This window comes from Papaver somniferum, unplaced genomic scaffold (assembly GCF_003573695.1).
Source record: "Papaver somniferum cultivar HN1 unplaced genomic scaffold, ASM357369v1 unplaced-scaffold_128, whole genome shotgun sequence".
Taxonomy (NCBI): Eukaryota; Viridiplantae; Streptophyta; class Magnoliopsida; order Ranunculales; family Papaveraceae; genus Papaver; species Papaver somniferum.
In genome coordinates, this window is record NW_020621936.1 from 2,953,277 (window position 1) to 2,968,045 (window position 14,769).

The following is a 14,769-nucleotide window of genomic DNA, read 5'->3' on the forward strand; positions in this document are numbered from 1 at the left end:
TCTAGTCTCATCAAGGATACATGATAAATTTCCAGCTACTATATTTTCGGACCCCTTCTTATCACGAATATCTAGAGTAAATCCTTGGAACAACAAAACCCATTTGATCAACCGAGGTTTTGAGTCCTTCTTCGGAAGAAGACATTTGATTGCGGCATGATCAGAATAAACTATGATTTTAGACCTAGGAGATATGATCAAAATTTTCAAGCGCAAAAACTATATCTAAAATTTCTTTCCCAGTGGTTGTGTAGTTGAACTGGGCATCATTTAGAGTCTTACTAGCATAATACATCAGACTAGGTGCTTCATCATGCCGTTGTCCAAGGACAACACCAACCGCATAGTCGTACACGCCACACATGAGTTCACATGGAGGTTCCAATCAGGTGGTTGGATGATAAGGGCAGAAGTTAACAATGATTTAAGCTTCTCAAAATCTCCAACACAAGCTTCGTCAAATACAAATACAATATCTTTAGAAGTAGGTTTGATAGTGGTAAAGCAATCTTGCTAAAGTCTTTGAAACAACGGTAAAATCCATCATGGACAAGGAAAGATCTAATATTTGTTACATTCTTAGGTGGTATTTATGTTGAAATTAGGTCTACTTTGGTTTTATCAACTTCTATTCCCTTAACGGACACCACATGTCCTAACACTATTCTAGCTTTAAGCATAAAATGATACTTTTCCTAGTTAGGGACTAAGTTCTTTTCTTGCAGCGTCCTATAACTAGTGTAAGGTGGTGCAAGCTTCAACGAATGAAGAATAAAAAACCAAAAAATCTTCCATAAAGATCTTAAGAAAACGCTCAACCATGTCCCGAAAAATACTTAGCATGCAACGTTGGAATGTTGCGGGTACATCACATAACTCGAAAGGCATACACCTATAAGAAAAAAATACCAAATGGACATGTAAAGGTTGTTTTCTCTTGGTCTTCCAGGGTTATAAGGATTTTGTTATATCCAGAATATTTATTTAGGAAACTGTGGGATTTAGTCGGTGACTAGTTTGACCAAAAGTCAAACTCTATCCCATGCAAGCTTGTTCCTAAAGTTTAGGAAATCTTTAAGAGCCAAGTCAGGAAAACTTGTTCCTAAAGTTAGGGCTTCTTAAGGGCCAAGTTAGTTTCTCTATATAAAGGATTATAATTAGAGGTGTAGTAATAATCCAACCTAGAAGAGTGGTAAATCCTTATGCTTAGGATTTTGGTCTCTTTGGTAGGAGGATTGTGTGCTACCGTGAAGGACAATATCGGTGTAAGAGAAAAACTTGTAGATAGAGGATTTTAGTGTTCTAGTGTGTAGGGTTTGGGGCTTTGCCCTAAACCTAGTTTCTAGTGTTTCCATGTTTCTCCTATGTTACTAGCAGCTGTGAAGAAAGTGTAGAAGTGAAGACATGAGGCTGGTTTGAAGAGTGGTTAGAGAATTGATTTCTATGGTTTCTTCAATGGTGTTCTCGGGTATGTCTTGTTAACTCTTTGAGTTCTTATTTTGGGTACCCAAGATAAGAAGTCTCTACCTGATAATAACGCCAGTAGGAATCACTTTATTATTTCTATTTAACTATATATACTCTCCACCCGGTAATAACACGGATAGGAATCCCAGATTTCATGACCATATGGTGGCATTCACGGAGGGGAGTCACCCTCATCGTTGCAAATCCATGCATGCGATCAAGGTTTGAAAAACAGGTCACGGCTCAGGTCACGACCACTAAGCGTGACCGTTATAACGCGTTTTGACGGGTGTGAGCACGTTTCAGGTAAAAATCGCGTTATTTAGGTAAAAAACGCGTTTTTTATAAGTTATTTTAAAATAACGGGCGTTATAACGGTTAAATAGAAAATCAAAAATAAATTATGGTTTGAAGTTCTTATCTAACAATTACAACGTGCGTGAAAACAGTTATAACGGGTCTAATAACGTTCTTATAACGATTTCTATATATTATTATTTTATTCTTTTATTTTTAAAATATTAGTTGTAATTTTTTAATTTTTAATTTAAAATATAAAGAATTGTATGAAAATATTTTTATATTTTTCTTTATTAAAAAACGGCTATAACTGACGTGAAAAAGGGAAAAATTGTCTAAAAAACTTAAATTAAAATGTTATTTAGATGGAAAAAACGTAAAATTCAATTTAAAAAAAACGGTTATAACGTGTGTGAAAACGGAAAAACGGTCCTAAAAGACTGCCGTTATTTCCTATTTATCGGCATTTTATAAGCACGGGGTTCGGGGACCCTCACGGTCACGGTATATGGGTGTGGCCGTTTTAACGGGTGTTTTTTTTTTTTTTTTGGAATAAACGGGTGTTTTTCAAACCTTGCATGCGATTCAAAATCAAGTTATCAAGTGAGTCGAGTTTGATAGACCGGTGCTTTAATTATTTCTAACCCGTTTTGCTTTACCGTTAAGAATTATGTTTTGATGATAATGCGACTAGTGTTGACAATACCGTAAATTTCGAGAGTCAAAAGAGGAGAGAGAAAGCGAAGAAAACAGGGAGAGACATCAATGGAGATCCAAATGAATTCCTCCTCTCAAATAGGAGGAACAAGATCTCCCTCATCATCAACAACATCAGATCCAAATTCTTCATCATACAATCATCAAAACAACAATCCTAATAACCCTAATCAAATGCAATCATGGTGGGAATCTATCTCAAAAGCAAGAACAAGAATTCACATTCTCTCATCCATCATTTCATCATCAACATCAACATCATCATCTTCATTTATATCATCACTAGCTGATTCAGATAGACCAGCTAGATCTTTACTTGAATCGTCAGAATCTTATTTAACAATTTCTAATTTATTATCAAACCCTAATTCTGGTTCAGGTAATGATTCTTTATGTCAATGGTTGTATGAAACTTATCAGTCATCTGATCCTGATCTTAGTTTAGTTGTTCTTTCGTTTATTCCACTACTATCTGGTTTTTATTTATCAAGAATCATTTCATTAGCTTCTTCTTCTCATAATAACCAATCTTCACTATCGGGTTTCGAAGCTGTCCTTCTTTCTATTTACGCTGCTGAAACTAAGGCACGGGCAGGTAAACCTTGTTTAATTTCAATTCCTGATCTTTCTCAACCTTCTTTATACGATTCTACACCCAGAAATAATAAATCGAATGGTACTGTTAATCGGGGTGTTAATGATGGAGGAGTTTCTTCTGTTGGGGTTTTATGTGCTCCTTTAGAACCACAGGTTGCTGTGAAATCCACGAAACGAGCTTGCATTGTTTCTGTTGCTCTTGATTGTTATTATAAACAGATATCTCAAATGCCTAGTTGGTCTAAACTTGAATTATGTCAATTCTCAGCTGATTGGGCAGGAAAAGATTGTTCTTGTAGGCATGAATTTGACAATGATTTGAATGAAGTTGCGGTTCTAAATGATAACGGAAATATTAGTTTTGGTGAAAATAGAAATAGTTTTGAAAGGGATTCTGAAGATGGTGAGAATAACGAGGTTAACGAAACTGTAGAACAGATTAGTAAATTGAGAATTAGAGATGAGTTTAGTCACGAAGATGGGGTTTCTAGAGGTGTTAGAATTCCACTTCCTTGGGAGTTATTGCAAATTGTGTTGAGAATTTTAGGGCATTGTCTTTTAGCTCCATTGAATTCACAGGAAGTGAGGGATTCGGCTTCGTTTGCGATTAGGTGTTTATATGCTAGGGCAGTTCATGATATTGTTCCACAAGCTATTTTGGCCACAAGGAGTTTGATTCAGCTCGATAAAAGGTCAAGATCAGCTGCTAAAGAAGCAGGTATGGCGAATGCAGCTTCAAATGCTAATACACCAAGCAAAGCTAAGAAACCAGAGATTCTCTTAATGTCGAAGTGATGATTGTGTTGCTTCTTGGAAAATACCAGCGCTTGATGTTTATTTATAATTTAAATTCAGTTTACAGTTCAGGAAACGTAATGGAGATGATTGCCAAAGTTTGCGGGGTATGTAAGATTTGCTTTTTTGATCTTTGTTTCCATTTTGCTCTAGTGGTTTGCCTGTAAATTTTTTTAGATTAAATTATATGTGAAGTTCAGTGTTCGTGTTCATTCTTTCATTTATGCTAGTGTTGGTTTGTTTTCATAGAAGTTTATAGCTAGATATATTTTCTGTTCTTGTGATTTAACATCAGCTATATGCAATATATTTCCTCTTTCATGTTTGAATAGCCATTTCGATAACCTTCCGTAGGCTGCAGATAGCATTGCATTTTTAACTTTGTGCCTCATTTGATTATTTCCATGTCATTGGATTAAGTCATTGAATCAGAAAAGATGAACACCATAAGTATTTGAATGTGGAACCACATATTTGGATGCATACAGCTATTACTTGTCTCTAAACCAAGACTTTAGCGTCCAATACCAAGTTGTCCCAAGCTCGATATGTATATGGGAATCCTTCTACAATGGCTCTTAGCACAGTCCTCAACTGATCACTGAGGGAGGCAGCTAATATCCATTGTACCTATTGTGCCTAGAAAAGGGCATGAAATGGATCCATTAAATATAAATGTAGCACCAATGCAATATGTAAGAAGTAAAGATAATAATATGTTAGCTGTTGTAGAAGTCTGTAGATTTGTATTTGATCCATACTTTTCACACCTGTTAGCCATCCTTCCCAAGCAAGCTGAAATGTGAATACTGCAAAGAATTCAATCAGTGAACACTGTTTTTCCAACAGAAAATTGTAATGAAACCCGACCAGTAGCATAGCAAAAAACTTCATAGAATTATTTGGCCGCAGTAGCTTTCCAGAATACTTACCTCCACGGAAGTTCTATTTATGATGATTAGTACCACCTAACCAACTTCTCATTTGTTAATGTCCTGTAACTTTTGTTTGAGGTGGATTGATGACAACGGAATACTTCTATTACCAGTGTTTGCAAGCCTCGTGTTGTCATTGGCAAGAAGATTTACTTTTTTGATCTTTATTTCCACTTTGATCTGGTTGTTTGCCTGTATTGTTATTTTGATTAATTGGCATGCAAAGTTCAGTGTTTGCATCTGTTCATTCTTTCTTTTATTCTTGTGTCGGGCCGTTTCGTAGAAGTTATTCTCTTGATATGTTTTATGTTTTTGCAAATCCACATCACCTATATGATCTCTATTTCGTATTATCATTCTTTTACAGTCATTCCTGTTACATCACTTATGGTTTGCAAACAGCTTTATCATTCCCATATCACTAAAATAGTTGTAAGTAACCGGTCTGCATTTCACATAAGAGAAGAGAAGATAAATAACAAATATTTGGATGTGGATTTAGATTTCAGACAACTATCCTTGTCGCTAGGTTTGCATTGGCCTGACATTTGTTCATATATATGAAATTCTTGATGAGGCGAGCACAGTTCTCAGTGAAACACCGGGGAGCAAATATCCCATCTTACCTTTTGTATCTGAAATTTCTTTTATACTTTTTAGCATGAAACTGGTAAGAGTAGGACTCATGAAGTACTTGAAGTAGTAAAGATATGTTCCGTCCCATTGCCATTGAACAAGTCTGTTTATTTTGTCATTTGAATAGTAGCTTGCACATCCTGTTCCCTTGTCAAGCAATATGATGTGTGAATACTGCAGAGTTTTGCAACCAGAACGAGGTTAGATATCTCTGCAGTGATAGTGTTTTCCCCGCATACAAAGTTTACAAAGTTAATAGCCCAAATAACTTTCTAGATGACTTAGCAGTACTTGAATCTTCCTTTTGTGAGTGTGCACCCTCTTACTCTCGGAAGGCTTGAGCACTTGAACTCCTTGGAAGTTTTATTACTGATGGCAGTGATCTGTCACATTTTAAGTTATGGAGAGTGTTTTATTCTCATCTGAATAGGTGTGGTTCCCGTTCCTCGAACAGTTTGTTGGCATTTGTCAAGGCTGCTCTGTTATATGGAGCTCAAATACCTATTCTCTGCATTTGCGTATTGTCATGTTTTGTGTTATTGTTGGCCCTGCATTGTTCACTGTTTAGAACTTGCAAATTGTGGCCTTTTGAGTTATATTCTTGTGCAATCTCAGTTTTAGTTCTTAGCATGGCTGTTTTAACCGAAACTTGAATCACACTGCATCATCTGAGGAGTGAGAAAGCCAGTCCGAGATTTGTTAGATCATTCTCAATTAATTTTTCCGCTACATATGGCTAAGTGTAGACTTAAGAGATTCGTCAGTATAGTTCCTAGCACCGCAAGAGTGTATATCAGAAAGTTGAATAACTAAAATGATAGACTTCTGAGACTCTTTTTCTTTCTAAGTAGCTGGCTTCTGAGATTGTGCTGTTAACTCTTGAGGTTAGCCTTACCTACTTACTGCTTTCACTTTGGACTGATGACTACCCTATAAGAATGCTTCTCTAAGCTACTCTGTAGAGGCTCTGTTTATGATCATCTTTTTGTGATGGTAATGCCCTGTGAATTTGTATTTGATAATATTGAGAACTTATTACATTTGGCGTGCTTTTTATAGTTTGCTTGCAAGCCGGCACATAGATTTTTTTTGAGTTATACCTTTTCTATGAATTTTTTGTAATCCTATTTGCTTGAGATTCCTGTGGAGTCTAGCTTTGTATATGCATTTATTCTTTTTTTGTGCAGATGGTGTTTGCTATTCTTCTTTTTGTTTAAGGTGCATCATCATTTCTTTACTTGCTTACCTATGAAGCGAAAGTTTATCTAGCCCAGGCCTATTAAAAATTATGTACAAATATTCAAAAAATGATTGAAATATCCTCCCATTTTGTCGAACTTACTACCAAGTTTGCATGCTCCCCTGGTGTTGTGTTTAGTTTTAAACAGCTTAAATTGTATCCAACTGATGGATGCACCATGCATGTTACACTGGAAACCATCAAGAAGCATGCATAACAAACTAAACATAAAAATCAAGATCAATAGTAAGATTTTGGTGTAAAAATCAGGTGCATAAGAAGCATTTTCGTCTAAGGAATTCACTGCTAGAGGTTGGTGTTGTTGTGAACCTTCAATGCAATATGGGTACACACACATGAAACACGGACACACTACACACAAACTCACGGGCATTGCTTATTTTCTTTAAAGTAATTTTTTTGTCACTACCCCACAACCACAAGAACCCCATGTGGTCGGTGTAATTTTTTGACACCGACCGACAAAACTTTCAACTTCCCTCAATCTTAAAGCTACATGGATAGATACAGCTGCTCACTTAAATATCCCTACTTTGCGACAACACAAAAGTTATCACTCTCTCGCTCTTCTCAGTGACTGTGGGTAATTTGTTGAGTAGACTTCCAAAAAAGAAAAATGGCTTCTTCTGCAATGAAATTTCTTGTGTTGTTTGCTATTTGTGTTCTTCCTGCTTTTGTAAGTGCCACTGCTAGACCCGTTAAAACACCTCTCACTGTCTGTGGTAAGGTTTATTGTGATACTTGCAGAGCCGGATTCGAAACCACTGCTACCACTTTCATCGCAGGTAATCGTTTTAACACTTACATTAGATGATTTAATGGATCTATTCAAGAAAAATAGGTTAGGGTTTTCTTATATTTTTCCTTTCTCTCTGGTGCACCATTTTTGTTGATCTACTCCTGTATCTCTTTAGAAAAATAATTATTTTACTTGTTTTTTCTTTTTTTAATAGATCTGGTTGACTGACGTTTTTGTTTTGATTAGTATTTATTAACCATTAATTGAGTAGATTTGAAATCCTACATGTATTATATTTTAATCATATTCTCTGGTGTACAAGAATTATTTCTGGGATTATCTATATAAATATCCTAGATCTGTCATGTTCATCAGGTTGCTTTATTCTTGTTAGTTGTTACTATGGTCGAAACCTTAGATTCAGAGCCTTGTTGTGAACTGTGGGTATGCCCAATGAAATCAGTGCAATTGGAAACCAAAATCAACCAAAGACGGCGTCATAGTTGAGCTAGGTCGTGAGATTTTATCGCAGCATGCCTAGGTGATGTTAAAGAGATGATGATATTGTCCACTTTCATGAATTTTGTGCTTGAAAGTTAAAGAGTTTCTTCACCATTGTTAGGTATTCAACTAATGTAGCAGTATTTCTAAAACCAAAATCCGATCTATATGTGTATAGGTGCCAACGTTATGTTGGAATGCAGAGATAGGAAAACAATGCAGGTGCATTACACTGCAAATGGAGTAACAGACTCGACTGGATCATATGAGATCACAGTTGCTTACGACCATGGTGATCATCTATGTGAAGCCTCACTAGTTAGCAGCCCAGATGCAGGCTGTGCTAAGTTTGCACCAGGACGTGATAGGTCAGTCGTAATCCTCACCAGCAACAATGGTGTTGCCTCGACTATCCGATATGCTAACAACATGGGATTCATGGCTGATCAACCAATGAGTGGCTGCGCTCAGGTTCTCCAACAGTACTTGGAAGCTGAAGAAGACATCTAAATGTTAACAAGCACAGAACTTCTCTTTCTCATTGAGGATCACTGTGGGAGTTTTTATGTAGTTCCTAATTAAGTATTGTTATGGATTTATGAACTGGTAATATTTGTCCAAGTTTAATAGATTAAACTAAATTGAGGAATCCCCTGTTGGCTTAAAAGTTAAAACTCTGACATGTCCAAAGTTATTGACAGGTTAGAGTGGACATCCTTAGCTGAAAAATATTAGCTCAATCTTGGCTTTCATCCAGATGGATTCACATGATAAATCAATGTATTTGAACCGCAAACATATCTCTTTTGCCTAGCTTAATTGGGGCCATAACTTCTAATTGGGGGCCATGCACTACGTGACAAAAAAGGTCACCCAATCCTAATTTGGATCACCCCTTAAAAAAAATATTTTCTAAATAGCAAAATTGCCCTTATGTGATTAATATTAGGAATTAATTAGTTTGATTAGTGTGGTAGGTGTATTTAGATTAAAATCTGATTTTAGGAAAAAAATTTGTAGAAAATGTGTTTTATGTGTTGAGAAGAAGAGGAGTTTTGAGAGGAAAACATAGGGTTTTTACAAATGAGTGATTCAAGTGGAGGGAATGAGATTGGTGAAGTTTCAAATAACAACAATGATTGTGTTGATGGTAAGATTGTCTCAACTAATGATATGGGTAGGATGTTTGATGAGGAGATGTTGATAGAGGAAGGCATGGACAATGGTTGGAATGAAGATCCCATTGCTCAAGATGAAGGAACCAACACTCAAAATGAGGAACCTCAAGGCCAAAACAATCAGGTAAACTTCCTATATTCTTCAAATTGTCTGAATGGTGCTCCAAGTGGTCGATTGATGGCCACCACTGAAACATCCAGTGTTAGGGTCGTTATAGTCGGGTGTAGGATAAACTAACGACTCTCTGTAGTCGTCAGCCTTTTTGAGATTATTTTGACGACTTTCACCTGCAACTTTTACATGTTATGAAAAATCGTTAGCGTTGTTTGATGAACATTGACGACTCTTTCAGCTAGGTAACGCATAGTCGTTAGTCTTTTTTCTTTTAATGTTGCCGACTCTAAAGCCAAAACTTCCTGTAAATAGAACAACAAGGGTCATCATAAATTTAGTTATATTTACTGACGACCCTATGAATTTTTTTTTTTAGTCGTTAGGTTGGATAGTTATATATATTAAAGACTTTTTGGCTGGAATATCATATTTTTTGATTTCATAGAATCATTTCATTGATTCATAAAAGGCATACATCTTGCATAGCATTGCATTGAAGGAAATGAAATAAAATAGATGATAACAGTGCACTTATACACTTAATCATATATGGCGTAGTTATACATAGTGCCTTCCAAGATAAAGTAGCAATCGTGGAGCTCAAACTTTTCCCCACGAAGCTCCTCATAATAGCGATACGCCTTCCCCAACTGAAAATGCAAATATACTTAGTTAGTATCGACCAAAGCTTTTTATAAGTTTTACCTCTTGTTCAAATACTTACTCTTACAACACTCAGCATATCCGGAAAGGCTTCCCTAACAACCTTAAGTTCTCTTTTCAAAACATCACACTCGAATTGTATCTTCTTGAAGCGTTCCTTGACTTGTTTCAAAGACCTTGAGTTGCAATTTCCGTCCAACGCCACAAAACCGATGAATACGCGGTTCCACCAAGCATCCGATGTTTCATCAATGTCTTTGTCTAGACTTTCAAAGTGGTTAGTGACTGTTTTCCAAGCTCTTGTAATGGCACAATTCTCTTCATTAGTGAATGGAGTCATGATGTTTCTCTTTTTTTTGCTCTTAAATGGTAATTAAATGAGAAGGAGAAGAGGAGGTTGATAATTAAGGTTTTGATATGGAATAGGAGAGATATGGGCCTCTATATATAGAATGGAGCGACCAAACTGCCTCAACCACATTTGGTTGAGTTAAATTCAAAAATAAATGCAACCACTAACATGAATCGTTAATCCGTTAAGATTAAAACCAAACGACTCTTCGAGTCGGCAACTAGTAAATATACCAGAGAACGACTCTTCTTCTTGTATCTCATGTTCTACACCCTGTTCCTCCTCTACTTGATCTTCTTCTTGTTCATCTTCTTCTTCACCACTAGTGTTATCTGAAACAACATGAGTTAAATTCAAAAATAAATGCAACCACTAACATGAATCATTAATCCGTTAAGATTAAAACCAAACGACTCTTCGAGTCGGCAGCTAGTAAATATACCAGAGAACGACTCTTCTTCTTGTATCTCATGTTCTACACCATGTTCCTCCTCTACTTGCTCTTCTTCTTGTTCATCTTCTTCTTCACCACTAGTGTTAGCTGAAACAACATGAGTGTCTGATTCTGACGAATCGGACACTCATTACCTTTGTCTCTTGGTTCGGTGATAGAAAATGATACCTCACTCGGCCTTCTTCGGCGCAATGGACCGGCAAGTAAGTATTTATCGTTGCGGGGAGGTTTCGAAGGAGGAGTTATCATGATTTCAACCTTGTATTTCGTTTTCTTGTCACTACATTCCAAACACGATTTTTTTTTTATAAGACATCAACTTTATCTCTATCAGTTAAAGAGTCGTCAATGATATGCTCTAACAAACTAACGACTCTTCATTATAAAGTAACGACTGTAATTTATAAGGTAACGACTCTTTGCAAAAATTGGACAGTGAGGATGATTTTGGTCCTTAAAGGGTCGTTAAAGATTAAACTTGGGTCGTCAAACAAGTAACTGCCGACCCTATAAAAGAGATGACGAATCTAGGGATTATAGATTACTGAAGACTCTAGTCTAGGGATTATATACTACTGACGACTCTATCGTTTTCTCCAACAGAAGGCAGTTCAAGTTCAACCCAGAGTCGTTACGCACTAATTTGGGGTCGTCGAACTACAGTCGTCATCTTCAACCTAAAATGGCGACGACTCTATTCTAGGGCACAAAAGGTCGAAGTAGCAGAACAAGGGTCGTCATATTTACACTAACAGGGTATTATTTCTTCGATTCTAACGACTCTCACTCTGTAACTTCTATTTTTCAGTTACCAATCTCGATTACACAGTCAAAAAATAACCAAAACATCGAATAGGAGGTGGGTTTAAGTTCACGTACCCTCTAATTGGAGCCATTCCCTTTTTAGGTTTCGATTTGCTTGCTTCAGGATCTCTTCGCCCGTACACCTTTGCATTCACCGTATCTACAAGATTAGGAATTTGAAGTGCTTTGCGGGCGGTTTGCTTTGTTTTAGCCATATTTGTAGAAGAAGTTAATCGTCGATTAAAGTTTTATCATCGACGATTAAGCGATGAATCGGTTCGAAGAATTTTCCTCGGTGGAGGTGGAGTCGTTAATGGTGGAGGTGGAGAAGAGAAAGGGAGGAGAGGTAGATGAAGATGAAAAGAGAAACTGATTTTCTCTTTGATTTAATTAGGGTATATAGATTAGGGGCATTAATTAGGGTAGTTAATTAGTGAAGCTGATTTTCAATTAGTGAAGGGTAAAATAGTATATTCATATTGCGATATTTACACCCCTGAAAATTTTGGGTGGGCAAACAAAATTCCATGGCCCCCAATTAGAAGTTATGGCCCCCAATTAAACTAGGATCTTTTGGTGTATGTTCTACAAAAGTTTTTTAATCCTGCACGAGGTATTAGACAAGTGGATCCTCTATCCCTTTATCTCTTCTTATTAGTTACAGAATTCTCAAAGGTTATTACAATCAGAAATAGACAAAGGTTCATCTCGAGGGCATACATATTGGAAAAGGTTCATCTCAAAGGCATGCAAATTGCAAAAGAAAGCTCCACAATCAGCCACTTACACCTTGTTTGGTTGGAAGAATTGGATTCCTAGGAATTCAATTATGGGGTAATCTAATTCTAGAAATTGAATTCAAATCAAAACATTAGCGTTTGGTTGAGGTAATTCAATTGCTTTTATTTTTATCATGGAATTCAATTCCATTGCACTATTAGACTAATGCAATGGAAATCTATTATTTTGGAGGAAATTGGATTCCTAGGAATCAAAATTTTTAATTACATAGAGTTGATTTGTGTTGTTTGGTTCAAGGAATTGGCCACGTTCCCACGGAATTGGGTTACCAAGAGTTCAATTCCTTGAATCAAAACGCTATTATTATTTTTGCTGGTGATTGTTCATTTTTTTTGAAGCTACTCCTGCTCAAATCAGCCATTTGCAACAACTTCTCCAAACATCCAGTCTCTCATTTGGCCAAGTGCTCAATTTTCTCGAGTCTACTATCTTTTTCAGCAGTTCAACATCTATCTTTCAGACCGAGTTACAACGACATCCTTTTAAATAAAGCAGATGGAAAGTCCTTTTAAATAAGGCAGAAGGAAAGTAATTACGAACTCTTCTCCTACCTCACATGCCTAGGCACCAGAATTGCAAACATATAATAGAGAAAATGAATAACCAGCTTAAGGGATGGCAAAGCAAGCTTCTGACTGGTTAGAAAAGAACGATTTTTTGGACACCAATCTTTTTTGTCGGAATCATGATGTGCTTAGGCCATCTAAGTTACATTCATAAGGGGTTTCATAAAGTTAAGAAATGACTAACTTACTTTTTAACCTAATTTAATTTATAACTAATTACCACCTAAACCTAATTATATATAACATAGATCTAATATAACTTACACTACCCGAGTTTTTCAATTTGAAAATCATCTCCTCTTCTTCCCTCTTTCATAAAACCGTTCCTCATCATCGTCGATTCATAAAATTTTCACACATACCCATCACTTTTAATCCATTTTTGATTCCCAAATTTGAGTACTAATCATCATAGTAATGTGCAAAAAGTAGTTACAAAAGAGAGTTAGGTTAGGATTTTTTTTTTCCAACCCTAGTTTTATAACCGAACTTTTGGAAATGAAGAACATGAAGAACACTTCGGTTATAAAGAAGTTTTTTTGGGCTTGACCAAATTTTCTTCTATCAGACCAAATGATGAGTTTAGTTAATTCGAAGTTTTATTTTCCAATCTGAACTCTTCTCTGTATTTCATATTTAGTTCAATTATGTTAGGAAAAAAAATTCTCGTGACCGAATTTTCTTCTAAACCTTCTTGGTAAGCCTATAAGTTGATTTCGGTTAAGTCAATCTTTTTTCCTTTTTCTAACCGAGAATTACTTTGTATACCCCAGAATAAAAGTTTGGCTGTTTGTCCTAGAAATTTGATAGACGAACAAAGTAAAAACTCCATTAAAACTAAGTTCGGCTACTTGTGCCTTCAGAAATATTAGCCGAACTACATTTGCAGATAAGTTCGGTTAACTGTTTTTTGAATCTTGCAGCTGAACGTGTTTGGCCTAGATGGAATTAAGCTATAAAATTTCTCGTTTTCAGGAAATTCCGGCCATTTCAAGCTGGGTTGCACTGACACGACAACGCGGACACGATGCGACACAGACGCGGACACGAATTCTCATAAAACTAGAACGCGGAAACACTATGATATTAGTGATGCTTCCACTAAAATGTATTTATTATGAGTGTAATTTCTCAACGATGCTAACTGAAAAAGTGGGGGTCTAACAACCACACCCAACAATTCGTTTGGCAATCTGAATAGACAAACTCCAATATACTTTCAAGAGAATCAACTAGACAGTTAGACTCAATCCAGAGAAAAGTATATCAAAGAGTTTTTGTATCTCTATCTCTCAATTCAATCTGAAATCATCAAATAGGAATTTGCGAGCCCGATTGAATATAAGAGAAATAACTTGAACGGTACCAAAGACCAATGTTCAAGGATCAATCAATTTCAATAAACAACCAAAGGTTGGATTTCCCAATTGATCGATTTAACGCAGAACATGTGATATTTCAATTATATAACAAAATATAATGCGGAAAAGATATAACACAGACACCAGAATTTTGTTAACGAGGAAACTGCAAATGGAGAAAAACCCCGGGACCTAGTCCAGATTTCAACCCCACAATGTATTAAGCCGCTACAGACACTAGCATACTACCAATGAACTTCAGACTGGACTGTAGTTGAACCCTAATCAATCTCACACTGATTCAAGGTACAGTTGCGCTCCTTACGTCTCTGATCCCAGCAGGATACTACGCACTCGATTCCCTTGGCTGATCTCATCCACAACCAAGAGTTGCTACGACCCAAAGTCGAAGACTTAATAAACAAATTTGTCTCACACAGAAAAGTCTATAGGAATAGATAAATCTATCTCCCACAAAAATACCTACGAGTTTTGTTCCGTCTTTTGATAAATCAAGGTTAACAGGA

General features: G+C 36.3%; 3 protein-coding genes across 3 annotated transcripts; 2 read left to right on the plus strand and 1 right to left on the minus strand.

Moving 5' to 3' along the window:
* The first annotated feature begins 2,460 nt into the window (after positions 1 to 2,460).
* LOC113332010 lies at positions 2,461 to 4,197 on the plus strand. The gene has a single exon (XM_026578662.1). The coding sequence runs from the start codon at positions 2,533 to 2,535 to the stop codon at positions 3,874 to 3,876; it is 1,344 nt and encodes a 447-aa protein (XP_026434447.1). The 5' UTR covers positions 2,461 to 2,532; the 3' UTR covers positions 3,877 to 4,197.
* Positions 4,198 to 7,224: 3,027 nt separating this feature from the next.
* On the plus strand, positions 7,225 to 8,599 carry LOC113331997 (protein DOWNSTREAM OF FLC-like). Its single transcript, XM_026578652.1, has 2 exons — positions 7,225 to 7,493; positions 8,127 to 8,599. Exons 1-2 carry the CDS (start codon positions 7,325 to 7,327, stop codon positions 8,456 to 8,458), a joined length of 501 nt encoding a protein of 166 aa, XP_026434437.1. The 5' UTR covers positions 7,225 to 7,324; the 3' UTR covers positions 8,459 to 8,599.
* Positions 8,600 to 9,475: 876 nt separating this feature from the next.
* LOC113332114 (X-linked retinitis pigmentosa GTPase regulator-interacting protein 1-like) lies at positions 9,476 to 11,729 on the minus strand. Its single transcript, XM_026578790.1, has 5 exons — positions 11,590 to 11,729; positions 10,845 to 10,990; positions 10,699 to 10,797; positions 10,490 to 10,588; positions 9,476 to 9,543 (listed from the first exon to the last, which is right to left on the minus strand). The coding sequence occupies exons 1-5, from the start codon at positions 11,727 to 11,729 to the stop codon at positions 9,476 to 9,478; spliced, it is 552 nt and encodes a 183-aa protein (XP_026434575.1).
* Between the last annotated feature and the right edge of the window lie 3,040 nt (positions 11,730 to 14,769).

Coding starts and splice junctions, on each gene's coding strand:
- LOC113332010 (XM_026578662.1), top strand. CDS start 2,533: ATGGAGATCCAAATGAATTCCTCCTCTCAAATAGGAGGAACAAGATCT.
- LOC113331997 (XM_026578652.1), top strand. CDS start 7,325: ATGGCTTCTTCTGCAATGAAATTTCTTGTGTTGTTTGCTATTTGTGTT. Junction 7,494..8,126: donor TGCTACCACTTTCATCGCAG/GTAATCGTTTTA, acceptor ATATGTGTATAG/GTGCCAACGTTATGTTGGAA.
- LOC113332114 (XM_026578790.1), bottom strand. CDS start 11,729: ATGGCTAAAACAAAGCAAACCGCCCGCAAAGCACTTCAAATTCCTAAT. Junction 10,991..11,589: donor GGAATGGCTCCAATTAGAGG/GTACGTGAACTT, acceptor TTTGGAATGTAG/TGACAAGAAAACGAAATACA. Junction 10,589..10,698: donor AGAAGAAGAGTCGTTCTCTG/GTATATTTACTA, acceptor ATGTTGTTTCAG/ATAACACTAGTGGTGAAGAA.